A 27,538-nucleotide genomic window follows, 5' to 3' on the forward strand; every position below is an offset into this window, starting at 1 on the left:
GGGGTGCCGTTTGCAGGTTGCAATAAGGAAGTAGATTGTGGTTTGAACCCTTGGAGTAAATTCTACCTTCGCACTCTTCTCAATGCTGATTTTGACTGAATTTGACGGATAAAGGTAATGCGTCAATAAAAATCCAAAATACTCACGCAAATATCAAAAACGTCAAATAAATACACACATAACATAAAACGTGATGCATGTGGACAGGTAGTGATGTAATGGGAAATCCTGTTTACAAGCATGGTACATTGGGTGTACTTTCACTTTCTCTTTACATTCTGTGCCTCTTTAGACTGTGTGCTTGTGTTCTGCAGTTGGTGGTGTGATTTTTCTGCATTTTATATCTTGCGGTGTCCCCCTGTTGTGGTTTTTAAATTTTTGTCTGCACTTTGTCCCAGTGTCTGTAAATTTGTGTGTTTTTTGTGTATAATTGTCTTGTACTGTGGGGTATCTGTCCAGGATAATAGTTAAGTTGGGTTAGTTGGGTTTAGTTCCTGGGTCTTAAGTTTCCTTTACATTCTTTTTATCTTTTTATTTTAATACTTTTGTCAACCTGTACTTGGTTAATATGTCTGGTAGGGGGAGGTTGACTAGGATGGGAGAGGAGGAGTTGGGTGGATTTGTTTGGCTGGTAGCACACTACCTGCCGTTGATATTGGAGATGGAGGCCGGGTAATTCAAGGTTACCAGACCGAGGTGAGGTGGCTGTGGTTGGGCAAGGTGCTCCACCACCTGAAGATGGTATTTCGGAGCACCAGGAATGAGCACCAGCTGAAGCATTACTGGGCAGATCTGATGGCCAGGGAGCAGGATCTGCTTGATCATCTTGGTGTGGTGATCGGTGGCCCTATTGGTGAGACTTTCGTTGGTATACTATTTACTGTTCACCACTCTTGAATGACAGTAGCAGATGTTTTGGGGTCCTGCATGCAATGCTTGAGTGGACAGGTTGAACGGAACTAGAATGAAGTGAAACTGCGCCAGTCTAGACCTGGAGTTCACATGTCCTACCATTACACCAATGCAGGTCAGATGTCTTGTGAGTCATGCACAACCATCACTAAGTCACACATTTCAGGGGCCATGGCGACACCTGTTACCTGGCATAGTGTCATGTATGATACACCAAGACACCGCCAGCCTACCATATTTATCTGGATCGTGTCAACAAAGTAGGGCAATGCATATATAGTGCTACATTGTTATCATTTCACATAAATTATCCCTGCCATCATGTTAGCAAAGGGGACTTACCTGCCTTATGGAGCAATGTAAATGGGGCATTTGATACCATCATGGATTACTCAACGCATGATCATTGCAGACTAATAATTGAGCCACATGTCCATCACAAAGTGCCTCTGGGTGCCTTGCAGGACAAGACTGAATACCTGAGTCAATTTTCTTATAAAGCACCAGGGTAGTGTCATGTATTTCTCACCCAACTCCCCCTCATACCACGGAGTTCCATCTTCTATAGATTGGCCACATATGGTTGTTGCAGGGTGGAGCACTACATTTGTCTCAGGCCCAGTGTAAGTGTGCAGATGTGTGGCGCTCACTCACCTGAGTGTCAGTGTCATTGTGAGTTTGCAGTGGTGTGTCTGTTGCACTATTTTACACCAGAATAACTTGATCACTCCTATAAAATAGTACACACTGCAATATATTGTCCACTAGTAGTGACAGTGATATGACACTATGCATGGTTTTCAATCCGTATCTTTCAGGTGGACCTGCCCCCTACACCATTGGCGGAGTGGCAAGATTTGAGGACCCAGATGTATCCAGTATGTGTCATAATGTGCGTCCTGTGAAGAAATCCAGAGCTTGGTTTGAGTGAGTCATGTGTGTTGCACACAATGCTAGATGTGATAAGCTGTCGAATGATCAGATATCAAAGTAGGCTGGATGGTGACATTGTGTCCCATTTAAAGGTTTCACCATGCACGAGCAGAGAGTAATATCTTGTGAGGCTTTTGGTGCTCAATGGGCAGCATCGTGTAAACAAGGTGATTACAAGCCACATGTAGGGCCATATGTGACTAAGAAGTGCAACACTGTAAGAATATTGCCACTGGGACACTCCGTCATTCTCACAACACAGTGATGCACCATTTTGAACCCAATTTGGCATATCCTTGTATTGTAATGTTTATGTAGGGCTGGCTAGGCAATTGTCCCCCAGCATGGCGCTCCATATTTTGCACTCCATTTACGCAACACTTATGTGGAATGTAATAGGTATGCATGGTGGTCAAGGCCAGACGTGTGCTGGCATGGATATGGGTATGAAAGGAATTGTATTGGCAGATCAGGCATTGATGGGTGTCTACACCTGGGCACATGAATGTTGATGTGATAGACTTATGGATACCAGCTTCCTAGTTGGCAGCCCTCCTAACATATGGTCCACTCCCTGACTCCTTGTATGAGTGAGCATGCTTTGGTGGATGACCAGGTCAGTTGAGATGATGGATTGCATGGACATCCCCTCTTAGGCACAGGGGGAGAGGAACAACAAATTTGTAGGTAGATGTCATGCTCACAGTGTAGGTGACCGTCATATTGATCAGGCTTGCATGTGTATCTATCAACACTGACCCCTTATGGTTACCAACTGCATCCCATAGTCCCAATAACGTATTCAAGTTACTGGTGATGTATAGTTGAAAATTGACACAGATAATGAGGAATTTCGGGCCTGATCTATGTGAAGTTGACACTGCCTTCTCATTATTACACATGGCACAAAATCAATGCACACCTAATTTGGTTTGTTTCCTAATCTTGTGCGTCACTTTGGAGTCAATGAAATGATGCTAAGGCAGCATTGTTGTTGAATTTATCAGGGCCATTGTCTTTAATATTAAAACAAATACCAAAAAAAATATATTTGTTTAGATTTTGTTAGTATATGTGTAGTTTAGTATATGTTGTCCTGCATGTGTCTCGCAATATAAGGGTTGTGGGGGGCCAATGTTTAGAGTGTGTTGTTAAATATGTTAGGTAACTTTAGCATAGGGTAGTTAGGGTCAGTTGTTGGTTAAGTATAGTTAGGATAGGTTAGGTTTTCTTCATTCTTATTAGTTTAGTTTCATTCTTATTAAAAATCTTTGGGTACTCCCTTATATCATGTGTCATATGCGTGAGGCTCAGGGTCTTCCCATGAGTGAACTGTGAAAACTGTGAGTTGACCTAGAGATTCTGTCTTGCCTCCAAATCCCTCTCTTGACATGTTCATCACTTGTTTACAACTGAGCTGTCACATTGGCAGCTACAACACATCTACTTGTCTATGCCTCTGCCAATCCGTGTACCTACCACTCAAGCAGCCAGATGTACAAAAAACAAGATTTGCAACTCTGTATGTACTTAGGAAAGGAACACCAATTTAGCGATTTGGTGGCAGCTTGCATCGTAATTTGAGGAATTGCAATTTGAGACTCCCAAAATTGTGACTCCTATTGAAACCAAGGCGCATTTTGCGGTCTGGAATTGCGAACTGCGATTGAGTCGCAATTAGCGACTGCAGAGAAAAAAGAGAAAAAAACATTTCTTGGTGCTGGATAATGGCCTTTGAATCAGGAAGTAGCTTCCATGACTGTGGGATGAGTCTAGGCAGCACACACCGCAGAGGCTCACCAAGCAGAAAGGGGCAATTGGAGCAATGGCTAGCCAAACCAAGGCGACAAACACAACAGGGAAGAAGAGAAAGTTAAAATTCTCTGAAAAAGAATTGGAAATACTCACTGAGGAGTGCTGCTCACATCATGAGGTCCTGTTTGGGAGGGCAGCAATGACTGTATCTGAGTCAGAAAAAATGAAAATATGGCTGGACATACAGCTCAAAATAAATGCTATTGGAGTCAGCCATCGCTCCATTGATGAAGTTCGCAAAAGGTGGTATGACCTCAGGTACAGAACCAAAGAAAAGGTTGCAGAGCAGCTGAAGGAGGCGTGTGGAATGGGTGGATGCCACACTGGAGCCAGAGGCTGTTGTGGGAATATGGGACCTGGACAGTTCAGCACCAGGCACTTCAAAAAGTAAGTAGCACATATCACATGTTCACACTTGTCAGGTTATTATGCAGACATCCCCAGTTTACAAAAGCATTCTGAGTAGTCCACGGTTATATTTCCAGTATAAATATAGTGCATTATGTGTAATTTAGTCTAGTAGTCGAAATAGTGATTAATGAAGAAATGTATTTTACCAAACATTTGATGGGTACTGACAGTGTATCCCTTGTGTCCCATGGGTCTCCCTCAGGTGACCCCTGTTAGGAGGGAGGTGATGATGCCAACATGGCGGCAGAAGAGGCAGTCAGCATTGCAACAGAGGTGTGCAACCCACAAACCGTAGTTGGTATTGACCCTGTACCCACTGAGGACCACGATTCCGACAATCAGATTGTACAGCTGCCTCTCAGTCCACAGATGAGTGAAAGCCACCCACAGAGAGTTGCAGGGCATTGGTGTAGAAGGCAACATCTTGCAAGTGATGTGCGTGATGAGGACAACAGTACTCAGTTTTTCCTGGGGCTCGAGACATCCCTACTCACCGGTCAATGCCTACAAAACAAACAGATGCGCATAATGAGCAGAACTTTACAACAGCTAAACCAAACTCTAACACAGGGATTGAGGAATGTGCAAACACAATTGACCACCATGAATGGCAACATTGTCAGCCTCACCACTGCCATCAGTGATCTATGCACGGAAATGGTGGCAGATCGTGCCCATGTAAGGCGTCAGGAGCGCAGCACTGCTGCACAAATGGACCGGCTAAGTCAGTCCATTGGCCCTCTAGCCAAAACTACCACATGCCTGTCATGACGCACAGTCACCTTTCAGGTGGAATTGTGACATTTTGCTGGAGATGTGGCCAGGGGACTAGGCTGCGTTACTGAAGCTGTGGACCTATTTCAAACTTACCAGGCAGAGAGGGGCACAGGCGACACCCCTCAAGACAGTGAGAAGATGTCCAGTGTGAGCAGCATTTCTGCCTCAGATGCCCGCAGTGCCCGCCAGACATCTATGGGCCAGTCAGCCAGCCGTAGAAGGGTGAGATGCACAGAGATTTCAATCACGGCTCTGGTGCGCCGATGTGCTATGTGGTAGCGCCTCTCATTTTGATTTGCAGGTGTTAGGTATGGGGTAAGGTGCATATGCACTGTCACCTGTATAATGAAAAAACAAATGTGAGCGTGGTTTCACATGATTATCTACTGACACATATTCATGGCATTGGTGTGCTACTACACAGTACCTAGTAAATATCCTTCTTCAAACTCCCCATGATCTAGGCGCTGCTGTATTCCACTGTTTCTGAAGAGATCTGCGTCATGTGTGCTCCCTGGGTATTTTGCCACTGTATCGGTTATGGCATTGTGGGCATCACATACCACCTGGATATTTTGTGAGTAGGTACATTTCCTATTGCGGAACACATACTCCAAATGTGAAGGTGGACATATGGGAACATGTGTCCTATCCACACACCCTAATACATGTGGGAAGTTGGCAATTCAATAGTTCAGTTTGGTGTTGTGTATCTCCTACGCATTCCTAGGAAGATAAATATATTTAGACATGTGTGCAAGTTTGGCATCTACGAACCTTCTGAAAAACTGTGACAGGACATTTTGGAACACTCCACCAGTGACCGCTATCACTCCCTGGTAGATGCTCGATGCCAAGAGGTGTAGTGAGCACAGCACTTGCACATGTGTGGGGATAGAGCAGCTGCACAGGGTACGGCTTTCTAGCTGGGGTTTGAGCAGTTCTATGAGCTCTGAAATGACTCTGCTGCTCAGTCTATATTTGCATACATTTCCGCCTCTGTTTGTTGAAATATGGTCTGCCTGGTCCTGTATATCCTCTCCTGTCTCTGCCTCCTTCTCCTCTGCCGGGCAGCCATTTTGGGAAACCCTGATGCCTTCTGGGTCTACTTTTTTACTTTGACTCTGCTTACCACCTGTTCTGAATCAGTGCTAATCTGGCTGTGCAAAATAGCCTATTTGCGACTAGTCCCAATTTGCGACTGCCTTGTACATATGCTTTGCGAGTTGCAAATTGCGATTTCATATTTGCGACTTGCAAATTCCAGTTGCAAACATTAGCGATTAGGTAATAGGTTGCATCGTTATTTGGGATTGGCATATGCCTGTTGTACATACCATTTCGCATTTTGCAATGTCACTAATAGCACTGTGACCCATTAGCGAGTCGTAAAACATTCGTACATCTGGCCTCAATTGACTATGTTAACTTTGTATTGGACAGTTAGGTGTAGTCATTTAGCTGTCATTGATTGGGTCCTGTGTAGGAATGTTGGGCGCTGTGGAACATCTGACAACAGGCTACATTTTATATCTATCATGCTAAACTGACCAGTCTCAATTAGAGATGAAGTTAAGTATCTCTGTTTCACACCTATGTGTTCTACTGGTACTCCCAGCTGACGATAATGCCCGAGAACTGTTTCACAACCATTCCTGCCGTATGTAGTGGGTGGAGCATGCATGTGTGCAACATTTTCGACATACTCAGTGAATTGCTTGTAGGGGATTAAACCAGCATTGTTGTTCATCATGTAGGAAGCTTGTGCATAGATATGTGCCACCATATTCCTGCACTCTTGTACTGACACTCTGTGACTAAAGACATGTTACACACATCACAATTCCTACGTGTAGTAGATGTGTTACAATACACAAAGACATGCTGGTTGTGTAGGTGGTGTTAATTTTCAAGTATCATAGTGCAATATTTACAATGTCCAGGTCTGTGACCCCATTAGTGAAATCCATACAATTGTGACACAACAGGTTTGAGAGACATGACAGTGTCGTTTAGTGCAGGGCAACATGAATTGCCAATTGAAAAGTGAGTGATAATTGCAGTCCATAGCAGGAAGGTCAATTGTGTGTCGGTGAAGAGTGCATATCTCCAACTGTGCTAACACTGCATGATGTCAAGCACAGGACTAAGGAAAACACTGCCCATGTGGCATAGGCTGGTACTACTGGGAACTCCTACAGGTCAAGATGATCTGTTCCACATCTTCATCCTCCAATGTGTGTGATATCTCCTCTGTCCTTGATGGTGATAGTGGGGAGGTGGAGGGGGCCACACTTACTTCAGTGGTTAGAGATGTGGACTTCCAATTCCCGGTAGCTTCTATCTGTGGAACATCATATGGCATCACTGCAGCAAAGAAGGAACTGCTGATTTTTTAGAATAGCAACAACATCCCTGTGGTAGGTGGCCATGTTTGCCCTGAGGGAGGCCAAATCCCGGTGCATGGAGTCCATCTTGTTCTCAAGCACGCTGATGCCAGTTTGGGAGGGTAGTTGTTGTGGCCTATCCCTCATGGCAGCAGCTATGTCCCTCGGACACTGATGAACTCCATGCAATGGGAAGTGTGTGCCTCGGTTAGCTGCAGTCTGTTCAGTGGCCGTAACTATGCACATGCGCATAGCCTCTAGGCTAGCTGCCATACTTTGCATCCCCACCCACACCTTTTTGGCCAGCTCCCGCTGGACTCCCAAAACTGTCCTCTCAAAGGTGGTCCCTGGGTCCTCAGCTGTGTAGGTGCTGGCAGGTCATACTATTGGGGTGTTAGGTGGGGCCTCTGGAATGGCTGCTACATTTATAGTCCTCCTTGTGACTAGATGTGGTGTCTGGAGGGATACGAAGACCTCTTGGGGGGTCCCTTGGCTGATGGTTGTCAGATGGTCATCCAGGTCATCGGGGTACTCCAGGACAGACAGATCCGCAGGAGAGCCCTCATCCTCTGCATTGGCCCTCATTATGAACATGGCGGTACGGCCCGCCATGCCGGCAGTGGCAGCTGAAGCTGACTACCGGCATGGCGGGCCGAACCGCCACATAATGAGCAGGTTGACGGCCACCAGCGGCAGCCGTCACCCACCGCCATGCTCCTGCCACCAGGCAGCCTGGCGGCAGGATGAAACACCATCCGCCAGGGTAGCTGTGCTACCCTGCAGATAATGTTTCATATGCTGCCAGCCTTTTCCTGGTGGGATGTTCCGCCGGGAAAAGGCTGTCGGAGGGGGTGCCCCGGGGCACCCCTGGGGGCCCCTGCTCTGCCCATGCAATTTGCATGGGCAGTGCAGGGGCCCCCGTGCAGTCCTCCGTCGCGCATGTCACTGCCCAATTTACGGGCAGTGACATGCGCAATGGGTGCTGCTGCACCCGCCGCACACCAACATTGGCGGCGGCTCCTAATGGAGCCGCCCTCAATGTTCCAGCCGTGTTCCCCACCAGGCCAGCGGTCGGAAACACTGTCTCTGCCCGCTGCCTGGCGGAGAAAACATTGTACGGCCGGTGGGTTTTCCAGGGGGCTGGCGGTCGATGAGGAAATCCCGCCGTGTTCAAAATAAGGGTCCTTTGTCACCTTAGTTCCCAAACATCGTTCCTGTACATAATGGTTACAGTCTATCAGCCTTATGCCCCACCTGCATGTCATATAATGGGAAGCCCAGTTGGCGCAATTGGCTGCATCATATCTTCTAGGTGTGATGTCTATCCTTTTTGTGGTTTGACACTATCTTGTAGTTGTCAACCCTCCTTATGCATCCATTTGCATGGTGAGGCCTTGCAATGGGTGTTGCTTTGCTCATGCCACAACACCACACAAGGCAATTTTCCTCTGTCCCAGTATGTTTCACATACACCCATGCAGTGCTGAGGCCCTGCATCACTCCAGGGATGGTATTGCCAGGACACTATGCTCTTGTTACCATTGATGGCTCCTCATGTTGATGTTTGTGTATCTGTGTTACATTGCATAGTACTCATGGACCTAGCATAGTTCAATTTCATTTTCTGTCTGTGCAGGTGGGATTGCCTTCCTACACACCTATGACTCCTCCTCAATGCAGCTCTCCTTGCACAATGATGCATGAGTGCAGCATGGTGGTAGTGCAGCTAATTTGATACAGGCACGGGGTAGACCCAGGGATGGCCATCAAGGGTATGAAATGTCTGCTGTGTACATCATTATGTATGTGACAGTGCCTGATGGTAAATTAGTCTATGGACATAGCCAGTTAGCAGAAGTTGGATTTAGGTCACGGCATGAAGCTAGTTTGATGGTTATTCTGCAGGTAGTCATACTGGTCCCTCATTTCAAGTGTGTCAGTCCTATAAGCACCTGACTGCCACTGTCTATTTGACCACCCCGAACAGCACAGGTGGTAGTGGCAACTGTTGTCAATGGGGAATGCCCCATGAGCCAAAGGCCTGGCACTAGCAGGTTTCCAGTAGCTTATAGACGGGCAATGCCAGCTGCCTTGTGACACCAGACCAGTATAACGTTCAACGCTACCCTCCAAGTCTGTTTCCACATTTCCACCAGCCTTTGCATGGCGGTGAAACGCCTATGCAAATGTTGGTGGTGATGTGGTGTGGTGTGCCCTTGGGTGCCCCTGCACAGCCTTATGCTCTTTCCACTGCCTGATTATCAGGGCTAAGTGCAGCGTGTCCTGTCACACCCAATGCACCCCAAAACTGGCACTGACTCTATTAGATCCATCAGCAATGTTGTACTAAGTGCCTGGACTTGCCCATGCACCATCCCCCACACGTCAATGTGGAATAAACCACCATTATGTTGACAGGCATACCCAATGTGTTGTATGTGTGTGTTTATTTCCCCATTCATATGTCTCGCACATGGTTGTGTCAGAGTAGTTGTGGGGTCAGCCTTTGACTGTTGTGACCTACTGATTGCTATCCGTGGTACACATTTTTTGTAGTGGCACATTTCTATTTAGCATCAAGATTTGTGGTTCAACACTACATCAGTTTAGTTGGTCTGGGTAGTGACATATTACTAATGATACAGGACCAACCTGCTGTTCCCACAGCGCCTGTTCAGGTCATTGTTCCCTGCACCCATGGGGCATCCTGACTGCATAATGGAGTGGTGGCTGCCTTATGTGGATGTGTTGTCAATGTGCAGGGTGGTGGTGCTACTGGCACATGTCTGTGTACTGTTGGAACAGTTGCAATGACTTGTGTGCTATCAGATGCAGCACACGTGTGTTTGGGCAATGAGGCAAGGCAGTTGCAAGGTGTTACTGCAAGGGACACCACCATGATGTTACCCCAGGAATGGTATTGACTGACTACCTAGTCTCTGAAGTCTTGGTTGTGTTGGTAGGGTTGATATGACTATATACAAGGGGTGTTGTTATGACACAACCAGAGGCACAGTGATTATACATGCCATCCATCCCATGTGCTGCATTTGTACATGTAGGTATTTAGGCCTGGTGATCAACATATGTCCAGATTGTGTATGTGTTATGGTGCATGACACTTCCAAGGCGTAGGTACATGTGTAGCTTAGGTCAGCATGGTGCAGCTTGCTTAGTGTGCAATGTGTCCCTCTGTGCTCCTTTGACATGCATTGTGTGAGTCCTATGTGTCTCCCCCTTCTTACACCTGACAATTTGGCATTCATTTCCCCCATGCAACTTACCCTGCATTTGTGGTGTTTCCTGGTAGTATGCGCTGTCCTGTCCTGTGATTCCTGTGATGAGTTCCTTCTGGATGACCGCTGCAACCATCTCCTCCATCTCATCCAAGTCCTCTTGTGGTGCTGAACTCCCACCTCCAGTTTGCAGTGCTGCCTTCCTTTTCTTTGCCATTTTTTCCTTTGTACTTCTCTTGCAGTCATGCCAGCATTTCTTGCACTCTATTACAGTTCTCTTCACCTCTGCCACACTGTTAATATTGTCTACTATCTGCTGCCAAATTGCCTCTCTCCTTCCAATTGGCAAATTTGAGGTGACAAAGAGTTGATGCTGATGCTCTGTCACCTCTCTCACCAGTATTTCACGCTCCTCTGCACTGAAACAACACTTTCTCTTTTTCTTCTTCCGCCCCTGGGTCTTGTCTGTGTCCTCCTGGCTGGTTCCTGGTTGACTGAGGTCTCCCCAGGGTCTCTCCTGGCTTTCTGGGTCCATTTTGCCTCTCCTTTGCACTGTTTTCTCCATTAGTGTCTATTTTTGATGGTATTGCGGGCAAAAATTGTGCATTTCCTTTTTGCAACATTTTTATATGTTGTAAAACGGGTTAGAGTCGTTTTTCTGGTGTTAACGTCGTTTTGCTTCACGTTAAGGCGCAATGGTTAAGGTTGAGAAATATGACTCTGTTAGCGCTACCTGACATCATAGTAGAAATATGACGCCCGGGTGGCGTTAAATAATGACTCTTGTCAGCACTAAACTTTTTGACGCAATACTGCGTTAGTGCAGTTTTGCGCCAAAAAGTATAAATCAAGGCCTAAGTGTGAAGGTAAAACTTTGACCGAGGCCTCCCGCTTAGTGCATCCGAGCAGGGATCCATTGTGGTCTGCCTCAACCTTTGACCTTGCCCCGGTCAAGTGCGACTAGATGTCCCTGGTTGGCACTTTTGTTTTTTAGGCACTAGAAAGCATTTTTTTCATTTAATCTTTAAAAATTAATATCTCCCTACATTGGATTTTGTCATTTTGGTGTCATTTTAAAGACAAAAATATTTCCTAATTTTACAAATTGGTGTTAGATTTTACCTATTTACTACTTTATTAATATTAAATGCTTTACACACCTGTCTCCTAAATTAAGCCTTACTGCTGGTGGGCTAAGCTACCAAGCAAGAATTAATTTACTGAGACCTTGACTGGACCTAATGGGGGTTGTGGCCTATTGCTAAGTATAGGTATCTATCTGCCCTTCCCAATAATCCACTTTCCAGCAAGGGGATAATAGGGACTGGCCATTTCGCTGTGACCTCTCCCCAGGACAAAAATAATACACAATACAGTGTGGGAAATGACCGGCTTCAACACTGAGAACTCTTTTTTGGATGAAGAGGGTGTGTACTGGGGTGTAGGAAGAAGCTTGTTCCTACAGTGAGACCTCTTGAGGATCACAGGTGTGGGTAGCAGGGTGTTAAGAGGTACTGGCCTCTCTGGGATCTGTATCTGGGATGACAGGTGAGTGTAGGAGTGTGTGAAGAAGGACTGGCCCCTATACTTAAATCTGTCTCTTGGACTATTGGTATGCATAGTAAGTTGTTTGGAAGGGCTGGACTCTCTGCTGAAGCATCTGTGCTGAGGATATAAAACTATAGTGTGGAGGTAAATTAAGGCATATACTAAGAAGTTACTCTTGGATGACAGGCATATGGACTAGGATGTAGATAGATTGAGACATCTCCCCAGAGTAACACATGTAAAAAATAGGATTGGGTCGGGACTGAACTCTCTGCACACACTTCTCTTCATGATAATGAATGTCATTAGTAGAGTATAAAATGGAGTAGCATTTCTGTTGACAACTGTATCTTGGAAAATCAGTGTGTATAATTGAATGTAAGCAAACGCTCTTCTTTCTCTCAGACACTTCCTTATGGGGACAGGCATGTGTAGTAAGGTGTACATAGAGACAGGCGACTGTTTTGAAACTTCTCTGCATAGTCACAAACATATATACTAAGAGGCACAAAAGAACTGCCATCTCCACCAGCTGATAGCAGTGCAGAGAATACCATGAGGATGCTTTTGCTTCTCTGCCAAAACCTCTCTCTTGTATAATAATATTTCCACTGCATTGGGAAGAATCACTAATCTCTCTATAATACATTTTATATATATATATACACACACACACACACATATATACTTCACATGACATATACATCACACAGCACAGTTGCAGTGTTGCAGTTTTTGAAGATTGACCTGCTTGCCACTTAAGTCAATATTAAAAGACTGTAATAATCTCAAAATCTTTAAAGGTTTTAAGGACAGAAATCAGTTGTAACTTGAAACATTTTATTTAAAAAAAAACAATTTGACAACATTAAAAACAACAACTACATTAACAAATGACAGCACAACTGTAAAAAGTATAAAAACAAACTTTATCAATTTTTTTACATTTTCTCTTCCTTCTGATCACCAGCCACCAACATTTCCACCCCTTTTGCTTCATTTACCTACTGAATTTTGATGTACCTGGATCTTCTTTTCTTTTGTTTCAGCCACCTTAGCCTGACAAACAATATCTACTTTAATAGTCCTTTTCTGGCAGACTTTGAGGCAAAAGAGTCACTAAAAATAAAATAAAATTTGCAAAAAGGACTTCAGCCTTGAAATAAGAAACAGTGTTACACCATTACAGAAATCTATACCTGCTCAAGCATATAACAACACTCCTTAAAAAAAAAAAGTTCTGCTGTTTGCGTATGGATATCCTTTTGTCATGAAAAACAAGTACAGCTACACTTAACAAGCCTCCCCAAGGGTAAAAATGTTGCATTAGGCAGTAACCACAAAATTAGTTGTGTAATTATTTTTTTTCCTGACTTTCCACACAGGTTACTGTTCTCTCCTCCTTCCAAACTGAACAACTTTTGTTTTCTTTCTCCATATATTTTGTGACGTGATACTCCTGTTTTTCTTAATGTCTTTCTTTCTAAAACATCTTTTAAAACAAAGGTTCAAGTAACATTATTGAATGGTGTAGTAAAAGTGTGTTTTTGTTTGAGCTATACTGGTATGATGCATCTTGAGCATATGTGTTTTGTAACATCTACACCCATTAGCTAACCCAAACTGTGCAAAAGTCTGTGGATAGGTGATATAGTAGTTAACTGCTATTGAAACAATAAAATAAAAACTAGCAAAATCATTTGATGATGTAATCAATTATGTCTTTTGAGATGTTATAAGTGATCTCATAAATTATATCATAGAACATGTCATGGGTGATGTCATGTTCATAAGCTGTGATTGGGGGTGCAAGTTATAGTTAGTGCTCCTAAATATAACTGCTGAATTTCTGTGGTTTTCCTATCATGTTTCCCTTTCAGCAGAAATATGTCTTAATCTGATTCAAATGAACAGCCAGGGACTTCTTAACCAGCTCAGCCACCCAAGGAACCCTTGGTGTGAAAATTCTTCGAGAAGAGGCCAGGAGCCAAGAATGTTTCTGCAAACTATATCACAAGTAAACTATGCAGCACAGAGTTCAGCTGGGGGAGGAGAAATAAACAATATAGGATAAGAATTACAGGGATGTGGAGATGCTCGATGTTTATGCATCTGCAAAGACTTGCACAGACAGAGGAAGTGTGCTGCAGATCTAGACAACTCTACAGGGGGCTTCAACATCATTCGCTCCAGGATATACTGTACCTGCATAAGCTCTAAAGTGAAAAGGCAGATAATAACCCTGCTTTTTAAATAAAGCTCTGTTTTGCTGCTTGTACAAACAGATCATGTTTCTCTTCAGAGGCAAGCAGGTCTGCCCAGAACAAGCTTGTCTAAGAACACAAGTGAACCCCAAACCGGTAGTTTTGTATCACTTGTGAAAGGTTTTCTCGTTCTTGTTTTTAAGGAGAAGCTCTTGGTGTATGCTTCGCACTTCAAGTTGTATGTGTTTGTTGCACCCTTTATAAGAAAAAAAACTTTAAATACCAACAAAACTTTAAAATATTTGAAAACAAAAAATTATAGTTTAAAAAAATATCAACAAAACAGCAATTTTTTGAGCTATGCTCAACTTTTATGGTCTATGTTGTTTGCACTATGTTCTCCTTTGTTTCCCTTTTTAAAAACTCTCACAAGCCTCTTGTGAGATCATACTTTTTAATGGAATTTGTATTTACTCTGAAAATATCATAATGTGTGTAAAATTTATATACACCAGACTACTAACAATGTGCTCAGTTTAATGAAATAAAATGTATTATGTAATTGTGGGGAAATATAAATTACTTAGATTTATGAAAAAAGCCCACGTGTTTTATGTGCATAAGACTAACATTGGCACATAGCACAGATTGATATTTATTTGTTTTAAGTTCATTTATTGTTGTCAGAACAAGTTCAATTATTATATAGTCATGATGCTTGGTGGGCCATATACCAGCAATGAAAATTAACTTTAATGTTTTTGTGCCTATTTAAATCTACATGCATGTTTCTAAATAGAACTTTGCTTGTAGAAATATAATAGGGATTTGGAAGTTTCCAGGGTAATCTCTGATTTGCTGTAAGAGAGGCATCATCACATTAAGTCCAGCCAGATTAATTTTTAGGGTAAGCATTGTAGTGACCAGAGTTGATTGAGTGTCCATGATGGAAAACAGTAGCCACGGTAGTGTATGTTGTCTTATGAATTGATATCTGATCAGCTTTAAAGTTGGTGATGTCAATACTGATTTTGCAACCGACAGTTCTACATTTTTGTATCATGAGAATGGGCTACTTTGAACTGTGTCTCACAGCCCATGTAGCTAACATTTCTGATGTTCAGTGTGAACAGGAGTTGTTCTGTACAGCTTTCACAAATAATTTTTCAATGACACTGACTTGTAATCTGGTAGTGTAAGATACACAAATCTCTCTGATTGATTGTTCTGCCTAAATAGCAACAATTTAGACATTCATGGTTCCATGAATAGTTTGTTGTAAAGAAATCATCAATTGCAATTCCCTCATTTTCTAACAAATTCAGCAATCGCATTAAAAGTTCCTGCGCATCTTGTTGCACGTTCAAAGTGAACTATGTACCACCATTACAATGGTCAATCCTACCATGCATAAATGTAGCAGAGTTCCACGTGTTGTTATGTATGTACTAAATTGAAAAGAGTTGTCAAAGCTTGACATAAAGAGTGTTCTTTGTGATAAACAATGTTTTCAACCACCAGCTGTAGGTTTTCATAGAACATTAACTTTTACATTACAGTAACATGAAACTTCAGGATTGTGAGAAAATGGAAAAACTATTACATTGCTGACTTCATTAGTTCTTAGCTTTTTTATGTCTTTGTAGATTTTTCAAATGGGCCCATATGTGTGAAATTTCAAAATTGCAATTTCTAAGTAACAAATCCATGAAAATCACTGTTTTGTTATCACAAATTGGAATGTACGTACCTTGCGATTTCCTACTAGCGATTTCTATGGATTCACATTTGCTATTAGAAAATCACAATTTAGGAAATAAAAAATTATGATTTCATAGTAGAAAATCACAATTTTGGAAACAGAAGCCCAAATGCTTCTGAAAACAGGATGATGATGTCAGAGTCCCAATGCAGGCCAATTACAATGTGTGGCCACCAGCCAGAGGCCTAATACTCCTTCTCCTTCTTTGCCTCTCTACAAAATCCTCATCCTTCTTGCAAGAATGTACAAAGACACCATTGTGAAAGAGCCTGATGCATTTTTTTTTATAGTTTGCACCTGGAACTATTTTCTCTAAAGAATTCAGTTTCTTTACAATTGATTGAGTGGTACATTTGAACCAGAATGTACAAAGACGCCATTGTGAAAGAGCCTGATGCATTTTGGGGGCTTTTTTATAGTGTGCACCTGGTTATCACCTGGTCAGGATCAGTGATAATTGCCCTTCCATTTACATGGCTATTTTGTGACTAATTGTAATTAGGAAACTTTTTGTACATGCAGTTACCAAATCTGAAATCTTCAATCCATATTAGCAAATTATTTTTTTGCGATTCGCAAAATGTGATTTTGTACTGGGTGGAAATCGCATTTTGCGATGCAACATATGCCTTTTGTGCATAATATTTCTTAAAGGCTACAATAGTGATCTGCTCATTAAGAAATGCAAAATTGTTTCATACAGATGGACCATAGTTTTAGAACTTTTGAAAAAACTATAAAATCTGAACTTTTTCACTTTCTGGCTGGATACTTGTCAACATTGGGATATAAGCTCAGATGTGGAGCATAGATCCCTCGCAGATGATTGTATGCTATCACATATGATGAGTCAGCGTTGACTCTGCTTTCATCAAATCAAGAAGTAACAATCCTTACAATGTCCTCACCCGCGATAAAGCAACATACAAAATTCCTTCTTTAAATACGGTATGGCTTTTATTTATCATAGCTGTATCCTAACTTGAGATTTGTGAAAGATGAAAGCATAGACCAATTTGAGAGGAAACGGTTGTCTTTCCACATCAGATCTATTATCAGGAGACATCTGGCAGTGCACCTTTCTATTTTTTTCCTTCCTCATTGAAATCAAATTTAATCAGAATAGATTGATACTCTCGTCACTTGGAATATGAAATGAAGTGGAGAAGTGTTAAAAAAAACAACTACTAGTTTTTTTCCTAATTTTCAAAATCTGATTTAATGGTGCATTAAGATTTATGATAACTTTATAACAATGTACTTAAGCAGCCTAAGCCAGACTTGGCTTAAAACCAATTCTAACATACATCACATCTCCAATGGTCAGTAAACATTTTCAGCTGTTACTGGTGTCTCTGTCTGGTAGAAGGCAATACCCTGCCCTCTGGGCCTAGGAAGGCATGTGTGTTGTCAACAACTGGCCACATAACAAGGATCAGCCCATCTTGAAAGGGTACAGGACAGCTGGTATAAAAAATGATAGCCTTAACACTTCTTATCTTTGATTTGCTTATTTAAAATTGTGCTGACAGGATCTGCTCCCATTAATTCCCAGAGACATTTGGACTATTTGCCTCCAAATCCAGGAGGTGTAAGAACCAGTTCTGATCACAACAGTGGAAAAAGTTTTGCAAAATGAGGTTGGCATAGGAGACAGAAGTAGACTGGAATGGGTAATGAAAATTATCCAATCACTGGGAATTGTACAGGATATATCTGGCACCTCACTACCACCTCCTCAAAATATACCTGAACCTGGGAAGACTACATCTCAAGAAGAATGCCCTTCTGGAAGAAACACGTTTTCTGATTCCTTGTGGATAAAGAAAGCTAAGAACTTTTGACTCATATTGGTACCCAGTAATTTCCACTGTTCCACAAGGGCCATCTTTGCCTGCTCTAGGGGTATGCAAATCAGAAGGTCTCCTGGGTCTAAGAGGGCTCAGCTGACCACATAAGACCAGACCCTGCAAGAGTGATGGCTTGAGATAGACCTAGTATCTAAGAACCTTTCCCTGAGGACCAAGGGGCTCTTAGATTGACCAGGCATCAGACAAAACAACCGGGTCACCCTATTCAGAGCTTTTTATCATACTGAAAACAAGCTCCGAAGTGCCTTGTTGTAAAGGTGTCTAGCCTTGTGAAGGCCTGCCTGGTTACAGTTTTCGGTGTTAAACAATGAAAGTATTTTAAGAACCAAACAATTACTGGTTTAAGGTAAATGCTTTGACAAGGGTGAACCAGTAAACTTATCCTATTGATGAAGCAATCTTGACAGCTTTGAAATCAAGGTTTGCCATGCTCTGAGCTTTATTAACAATTTCCAGTGGCTTCAGAAGGAGCTCATTAATGGCATATCTGACTTCAAGGGACTATCAATGAACTATCAGTGACTTCAGCTTTAGTCTGTTGCCCATTGAATAATTTCCCCTTCCATTTCAAAGACAAAGGGCCCGATTTAGAGTCTGTCAGAGAAGGCACTCATTTGTAATGATGGAGTACCCTCTCTGCCACACGGAAGGTCTACCCCCCTCATTTAGAATTTAGAGTCGAGTGACTCTTCATTATGTTGATGACAGAGACTACTCTGGCACTGCCAGTGACACCACCCTTCAGTGTGCTGACAGAATAAGGGCCATCAAGGTTTTAGCCATTTTTCCTCCTACGTGATTTAGGGGCTCATTTACACACCCCTTGGCTGCCCAAACATCATTTTTTTTGCACCAGTTTGTAGACTCTTATACCTGCCCCAGGTATAATGTATGCAAGGGAGGTGTTCCCTCGCTAGGAGGCCCACAGGAATGGCAAAGTGAAATGGACAAGATTTCACTGCAACATTCTAGCATCATTTTTTTACCCCTGCTCAAGAGCAGGCGTTAAAGTGTCATCAGGCTGTTTTAAATGGGCCTCCCCAAGCTTTGCTGGACTAGCATCAAAAATCTTGACTCTGGCTCTGAGCAGACATTAAAAGTGCAGCAAAAAATTATGCAATGAAATCCCTTTGATTTCTTTGCGTTATTGTTTCAGTCCCTCTAACTGGGGAACGCCCCCTTTGCATACATTGTGCCGGGTGCAGGCATAATGTAGTGCGAAGGGTTACAAAGTGGCACAATGCATGAATTGTACCACTTTGTAAAATTGGTGCAGCGATTGTGGTGTCATTAGGCCACATTAATGTAAGAAAATTATGCTAATGTGGCGCAAGAAGGTGCTAGGCGCTCTTAAATCTGCACCTTAGTGTCTCTGAACAGATAACCAGGTTTCACTGTTCGTCACTGCCAGGTAAAACATCATGGTTAGGGGCATTGAAAACTGTAAAATGCATTTTTTTCTTTTTACTTTCCAAAATTCCATTTTGAGTTTTTTGTTTTGGAAAATGAATGGCTTCATCATGTTGTTAGAGCCATCTATCACAGTTATAATGCTTTGATGGGAATCACCAATAGGGCAGTTCCTGCTAATGCAGAGATATCCAGTCAGCAAATAAATTAATCATTAATTTATAATGTCTAAACTGATGATTGCTTGTGAAAGCTCAGCAGCAACAATTTTTTTTCGCTTTCATTTATGAAAGCGTTCATAGTGAAATCAGTTTTCGATGGGCTTTGCATTAGATAAATCTTTCAAGGTTACTGTGCAATTTTGTGTTGATAGTTCCATAGAGGTAAGAGAGTGAAAACAACCTTTAAACTAATAGACAGATGCAAGAAAGAACAGTTTCACTCTCCCGCTTCCATTTTTTAATCAAGTTACTGGAACAAAGATTTTTGAACTGCACTGATGCATTAATGTATAACCTGGCTTGAGCAGTACCGCACATGAAGCCCGATCTCCTCTGAGTACTACAGTAGAGCTGGGTGCTAATGGCTTCTCTTGGCAGAGAGGACTTGTGGTGTTTCTCACTAAGCAGAAGGCCTTTCTTTTCTCACTGTCCTTTCCTGCCAGGATATGCCATCCCTATCTGTTCAACAACTTCATGGAATTCGTAGGTCACCACGCTATCAAGAATAAAAGACTGACTTTTGTGTAGGGAATATTGATGTGCAGTAGATTCTCACCCCTCATAGGAACTCCAGAGACTGCTGTGGAGGATGTGGAAGACCCAGCAGACTTGGATGGAGAGACTATCTCAGGTGTTGACAGAGCCAGTGGCTCTCTTCACTCTCACAGCTTGCAGCCCTTTCTGTCATTTTCTGTCCTCTGAGGATCCTCATAGTTCAAGAGGGATTTGAATTACATTGGAAGCTCTCAACTTACCTAGTTGGAGTTGATGGGTTGGTTATAGAAGATGCAAGCATTCTGGCATGTAGCGGGCAGTTTAGTGGATAGTTAGACCAGTACCCTAGGCCTTGCAGTGAGAGTCATCTAGTTGTATGGGGGTAAGCAGACTCCATTGGTCCAAAAAATGAGTTTCATTTTTAATTCTTGTCTCACATGATTGCACCCTGGAGGAAGTCCTACTGTATTTAAGAAAGCACAATTAACACCTGACTGCAACTTCTCTTTAGGCTTAGGACAACTTGACAGGAATAGTGGCAGCCATGTTGGGTGTAAAATGGATGACTGCACTAATGAAAAACAGCAAAATACACAAATAATTGCAATTTCTTCTCAGGTTCAAGATGACGTGACATCAATGTGGCGACCCTGTTGAGCATCAAAATGACTGACAAAACACCTCAGCTACCCCAATCCCTCTATATACTAAGATTATACTCACAGTCCTTTTTTAAAGTAGTACTGGAATTATATATATCTAGGATGTGATTCCACTGGATCACTGCCTGTCTCACCTAGCACCTGACTATGTGTGTGGTTTCGGGTAGGTGTGGTCAGTGGCATAACATTAGCTCCCTTAGCCCCTACGGTATGGGGGGACAAGCTCAGGAGGGCCCACTCAGCACAGCAAACAGAACAAAGTGGTAGCCGGTGAGCCAGGGTGACACCCTCAACGTACTTTGCAAGGAGGTCAACCCAAGATGAGTTACTCCACTGAATGTGGTGTCAACACCTCAGCAACTGGCATTGCAATCTGGAAAAACTGCATTTTAAATGAATGGATATATGCATCTTAAAGCTTTTGGACTGCTCTATAATACCTCACTACTCTCTTGTTTTTGTCACCTGCACTAAGTTTAATATAAAATTCTTTCAAAATTGTAACATGTAACCAACTTGTAGCCATTAACCTTCTTTTGTGAATCACTCTAACACCCAATCCCCTCTAAACTATGTTGCATAAAAATACAAGTAAACAAATAAAATAAATTATTAAACTTTCACCTATCACTTTCAACATAGAACTCTATTTTTAGCTAAAATATAAACCGAGGACTATGGTTATTTTTATATGCCCCTTTTTTTTCATTGGCTTCATAAATCTTAAATAATGTATTTTTAATGCTAAACATTTTCATTTATTAGTAAATATTTTATTGCAGCAATCTCCTTTATTTGCAATGAGAATTTTATTTAAAAAAAAGTTTACAAGCAAGCTTTTTCAAATGAGACAGACCATAAATGCGCCATTTTTTCACCTTCTCTTTGCAGTTTAACACATCAATATGTATATATTCCGACTCCCTAATTCCAATTGTCTCTCTACTCTAGGAGAAGGTGCCACAATAATGTGACAGTATCTTCGTTTAAACAGTGACAACATTTTGTGTTGTGTTCTGTTAACCAGTTGAGTTTATCCATGCTACAGAGTAGGTCACCTTTATCATGTATTCTGGACTTGAACATCTTGTGCATTAGGAATCTCCAAGTCCTCGGAGCACTTCTGTGAGTTAGCTTATGCTCTGTCCCCAGTTTTTGTCCTTGGTCCTTGTGAGAAACTGGGGCTGATTGCAGAGGCCCCATAACTTTTTGCCCCCATTTTCCACTTTATGCTGGTGTTTTCCTGACTCTGATGGTGCCCTGGGTACTGCTAACCAGTCCCAGGGCCTGTGCTCTGTGTAAAATGGATATGCAAATTAGGCTAATTATAATTGGCTAAGTTAACCTACCTATAAGTCCCTAGTATATGGTAGGGCATGTAGGTTTAGGGACCACAGCATAGGTGGTGCACACCTAGGTGCATTGCTGAGGTGCCCAGTGTCATTTTAAAAGCAAGCCTGCCTTGCTGGCTGCTTTTAAATTAAAGTTATATGCAAATTCGACTTTGGAATTAAAGGTACTTCCAAAGTCTTAAACTACCTTATTTTTACATATAAGTCACCCCTAAGGTGTGCCCTATGTGCCCCTAGGGCTGGGTGCCATGTAACTATAAGCAGGGACTTTATAAAAATAGATTTATAAGCCCTGGTGAGGTAAAAACAGCCAAATTCGTTTTTCCCTCATTGAAGTAAATGGCCTTCATAGGCTAGAATGGGCAGACTTTATTTTAAATTTTAAAGTCTCCTTAAATGTTACATACCAAGAATTTGGTATCAAATTGATTGTTATAATAAATCCCACAACTTCCAGTTGTTGGATTTAATATAACTAGTGCAGGTAAAAAGATTAGACTTTACCTAAAAAGTTGCCAATTTCAGCTCTGCATTGTTTTTGCTGCTGTGCTCTGATTGGCCAGCCTGCAGCAGCTTCTGCCAGGCTACTTTAATGAGGTGTGAAGTGGCCTGACTTCACACAAAGGAATGTGCTTGGGGGAGAGAATCTCCCCTCAGCAGATGGTGAGGCAGGAAGGGGGAGGGCTGCCAAACTGGTCTTCAAAGGCAGAGAAGGACATTTGCAGCACCCAGCAACACCCCCACATCCTGCAAACCCAGACAGCTAGGTGCCCCCTTGATTAGATTAGGAGAGGGCAGGAGAGGGGTGTGTTTATGGTTTTTAGCCACACCAGTGGGTGGGCTCAGCCAGATCTCTCCTCCAAAAATCAGATTCATCCATTTTGGATTTTTAGAGACTGTTGCCTTCTGGGATGGATTTTTGCCACACTTCCCAGGAAGTGGTCATCACAGGGGGACGACCCTGTCCCTGATTGGAGAACCAGGGCCCCCCTGCTTTTCACCCAGGAGCAAGGATAAAACTGGCAGACCTGCACCCACGCCTCAGATCCCCACCAAATTTCAAGAAGAAAGAACTACAAGGAGAAGAAGGACTGCCCTGCTGGACCCCTGGCCTGCACCTGGACCCTGCACTCAGAAAGACTGCACCAGCTGCACACTTGGGCTTCACCACAAGAAGGACTTTGCCTGGCTTCCACTGGTTCAAGGAGGGACTCCCTGTTTGCTACAGGTGAAAAATTGCTAACCAGAGTCCCCTGCACCAACTCCTGAAAAAGTGACCAACTGACCACTGTCCAGTGGCCAAAAAGGAGTTTGCGCCAGGTGTATTCTGGGAGTTGAAGTCCGCACTTCCCAAGGACCATCACAGAACTTCTGGACCCTTGGGGTGAGCTGTGGACCCCAAAAGAACCTTAAAAGAACATCTGGGTGAAGCCCCAGAAGTTTGGAAAAGATTGGAATTTTTTTTAAAAAAAGCTCCATAAAGTGACCGACCCGACGCGGAAATTCTAGCCGGCTTGCCTCAACCGCGACCCGGCCTGACTTCGTGGTTCGTCCCGGTAAAGAAAAACATCCAAAAAATAGACTAAGTCCGAACGTAAAAAGTTGACCGGGACCTTCCAGCCATCGTATCCGAGAAGGGCTCCACGGACGTCGGATCAAGATCCAGGTTTACCCCGGTCGAAGGATTTTCATCTCGAAAAAACGACTAAGTCCGAAGGTAGAAATCACCACCGAGGAAACCGACTTCGCGTATCCGGACAAGGGCTCCAGGAGGTCGGATCCAACTGGCAGGTTCGTCCCGGTGAAGAAAAACTTCAAAATAAAGACTAAGTCAGAAGGTAACTTTTTAACCGAGGCTTCCCGCGACCTGTAGCCGAGCAGGGCTCCATCGCGGTCGGCCTGAAAGTTTGACTTTGTCCCGGTCCTGGTGCAACCAGATGACCCGATTGGCGCTTTTTGTTTCTAAGCGCTAGAAAATAATAATACTTTAAAAATTCATATCTCCGGTTCCCCTGAACCGATTTTAATCGTTTTTGTGTCATTTTAAAGATAAAAATATAAGCTATTTTTATAAATTGGTTTTGGATTTTTAAACTGTTTCCTGTGTTTTATTTAATTACTGTTTTGTGATATTTGAATGCTTTACACTTTGTCTCCTAAGTTAAGCCTTGACGCTCGATGCCAAGCTACCAAGGGTAGAGCTGGGATTAATTTACTGAGACCTAACTGTACTTTTGTGGAGGTTTGTGGCTTGTTGCTAGGTGTAGGTACCTACCTGCCCTACCAATAACCCATTTTCCAACAGTCCTGCAATACCTCCTAAGGAAGCGTGTATAAAATAGGTCACAAATTAAAGCATAGCTGGGAAAGTTATTCTATAGCATTTAGTTTGGAGAACATATGACAATATAAATAATGTATTGATTGGTCCTTAGTGCCTCTACTTAGATATTCATTTAATACTCAAATTATGTTATTCTTAAAATATTTCATTTACTTTAAAGATAATTATTAAGAAGTGATAGAAAAACACTGTATGGCTCAAAATAATTCTTTAAAAAAGACTGTGGATTAAAATTAATGTATTTGGACATTGGTAAACAAATAATATGACTTATGACTGTATGAGTGAACCTACTAACTAGTTTGGTAATCATCTAACATTTTGTGAACAGGGTACTCCATACAAAGGCTGCAGAGTACCCTGTTCACCAGAGTGGTGGTGCACCTGCTCTATTTCCAGTTGGGTGAAGCATTATTGGTTCCACCTTGAAAAACCTTAGATTAACAGCCCCATGAAAATATGGCCATCAGTGTAACTGCCTAAGACCACCCCCACACCATCTTGGGTGGATATTCTGATGTACCTTTTCCCTGTTTGAGATAGCCAAGAAACTTGTGGTCCTGAACTGAAAATTTTAAAAAGGACTCTCACATCCTGGGAGAAAACATACAGTTTTTTAGGCTATTAGTTTTTTCTTTTTCTGAGCAGCTGAATGCAATACAGTGTGTGCACAGTAATCCTACAGTGCCTTTACATTCTAAAATAGTTATTCTGTTATCATAGTACTTTATATTTATGTCCCTTGCAAGTATGGCATTCTCAAATAAAGCATGATTGTTCTTGCAATCTTGTGAAAATTTACACAGTTTAGATCTAAAACTGATAACAGGTTGTGGAGAAGTTCTGTAGTGTAGAATACTTTATTATGGTGTACCTGGGAGGATGCTAGTGGAATGTGAGGTGTGATGACATTCTTAAAAATGTCAGTTGTGTTGTGTTGGCATGGGCAGTGCAGGGGTCCCCCTGGCCAGCACTGTCACAATGTCCACTGTCTGCTCTGCAGACAGTGAACATTGTGAGTGTGTTGGTGCACCCTGCATCATACAGCATTTCCACCGGCTCAACTACAAGCCAAAGACAATGCTTTAGGGTGTTTCTCGCTAGGCCAGTGACGGAAACTCAGGTTTCGGCCCGCTGACCTAACGGTAAACTCTCAATGGGCCCGGTGCAAAGATAACCACTATGGCAGCAACCTCCCTGTTGGATGTTTAGCGGACGGCCTAAAACCATCCACCAAAGTAGTAATAAGGCCCTCTGTGTGAATTTCTACACAGGTGATTTTTGTTACATAACTAACTTGATAATTATTTTTCCCCTTTGTCACTACAAGACAGAATAGCAAGAGTAAACCATGAAGCTTTAAAATACAGACACCTGTGAAGCCTGTTTTTCTTTCTGCATATTAAAGGCATCTTGAATTGGGTTTACACTAATTTAAGTCATGTGTACACTGTCCTCCATCTTGCACCAACGTCATCAGCTGTCACATGTTAACTGTTGAAGTTCTTCATGTTCTAAGGAAAGAATTGCGAGACTCATGTCAATAAACAGAGAATGTTTCCAGCAATTTTCTCCCACTGTACCTAACTTAGTACATTTTAGCTGTCCCAGGTTATTGCCATACAATGTGTTAAGTGAATTGCTCGAGTAAACTGTGAAAATGTCTGTAGTTCCAATGCATTGCTACCATGAAAGAAACTTTGAATGTATTCTGTATTAAACTGTTTCTTCTTCCTCATTCCCTATTGGTGCCCATCCTGAAAATCATGTGCTTATATACAATTGTATGAATGTCTTTGTCTAAAGTCATAAAAAAAGATGTGCAAATTTCTACTTACAGGAGACCATGTCCCTCACCCTTAGAGGACGAATCTATACAGGATGTCATTCTGTATTTATGATATGTATGCTTTGCTGCTGCATTTACTTATGCCATGTTTTATGTAATTTGCCTTTTAATCATTATATAAAAGCATTGAAACTGGAACCCTAGTCTGTCATTGTTACAAGAATGTTTGTTACTTGCTACTGAGCCCACTGAGGTAGAAAAGTGGCCGCTCCAGTCGGGGAACACCAAAGTCCGTATCAGGACTATACTGCTTCTGGCCCTAGCCATTGGCACGCCCATAGTGGATCTTAGTACAAGTTTGTGAGAGGAGACAACCAACTACTGAATGTGTCATTTTATTTGTCTCTGTTGAATTTGCTTGAGTTTCTTTAGTAAACATTATTTTGCAAACGTTAGACTCTGGACACCATTGAATACCCAGAATGTCTATTGTTATGTAATCATGTAGGCAAGTGGTATACTGCCTACAAACTAAAAGTCAGTATATCAAACATGTGCAACTGTTTTATCTGTTTGTAGGGCTGTTTTGTTGGATTTGACCTGGCACATGCTGTTGGAAATGTAGAACTCTGTTTACACCACTGGGGAGTGGATTTTGCTTGTTGGTGTTCCTACAAGGTAAGCACACTTATGATTTTATATGGCATTCCTTTCTATTATGCGTAACTTACAATTTAAATCAAATAATCCCAAAATAAATAGACTTTTGCATAAATGTGAAGGGTGGAAAATCTGGATTTAAGTAAATTGTTGCAAAATATTAGCTCACAAATATCAGTTAGATAAAACTGTTAGGCTGGTTAAAAATTGTATTTTCTTTCAGAAATAATCATTTTAACATTTTCTAAATATCACTGCATACCTAAAATAAATACATTTTTTAGATGTATTCTATATTCTAGTTTGAATATGAAAGCATCTCCAATACTCCTGCGCTGCAATTTACTAGGGTGATTGGTGTTAAAACTTTAATAGCATTCTTTCGGAGAGATGAATTTGTGCATCTTCCATACAAATCCTACTGAAAATATTTCAAAAATATCAAAATATTTCAAAATGTTCAAAATGTTTGTGAATTAGCTGATGAAAGAACTCTACTAAAACCTGTCCTATTTCATGGATGTCAGTCTGGCATGGAATGGAATGGAAAGGAATAGGATGGGATAGAAACTATGCATAGAGCAACTGGCAGAATACAGACAGAGAGGGCCAGAGATAGAGTTTGGCAGACAGGGTCCTGCATCACAAACGTTCTGGAGTACCCTGCACAACAATCCTTTGGTTTGTCTCCCTGAGCTCGCTTTGGTTCTTTCGAAGGAATACTTCCTCCAAAATAATGACCGGGTACC

At 42.2% G+C, this 27,538-nt stretch overlaps 1 protein-coding gene across 1 annotated transcript in view; it reads left to right on the forward strand.

Annotated features, from left to right (window-relative positions):
• KYNU (kynureninase) overlaps positions 1-27,538 on the forward strand; it is a 915,617-nt gene that overhangs the window by 695,888 nt on the left and 192,191 nt on the right. The window contains exon 9 of the mRNA XM_069225084.1: positions 26,709-26,807. Coding sequence (XP_069081185.1) covers positions 26,709-26,807 — 99 coding nt within the window. The remainder of the gene's footprint in view (positions 1-26,708; positions 26,808-27,538) is intronic.

The sequence above is a fragment of the Pleurodeles waltl genome, chromosome 3_1, assembly GCF_031143425.1.
Source record: "Pleurodeles waltl isolate 20211129_DDA chromosome 3_1, aPleWal1.hap1.20221129, whole genome shotgun sequence".
Classification (NCBI taxonomy): domain Eukaryota; kingdom Metazoa; phylum Chordata; class Amphibia; order Caudata; family Salamandridae; genus Pleurodeles; species Pleurodeles waltl.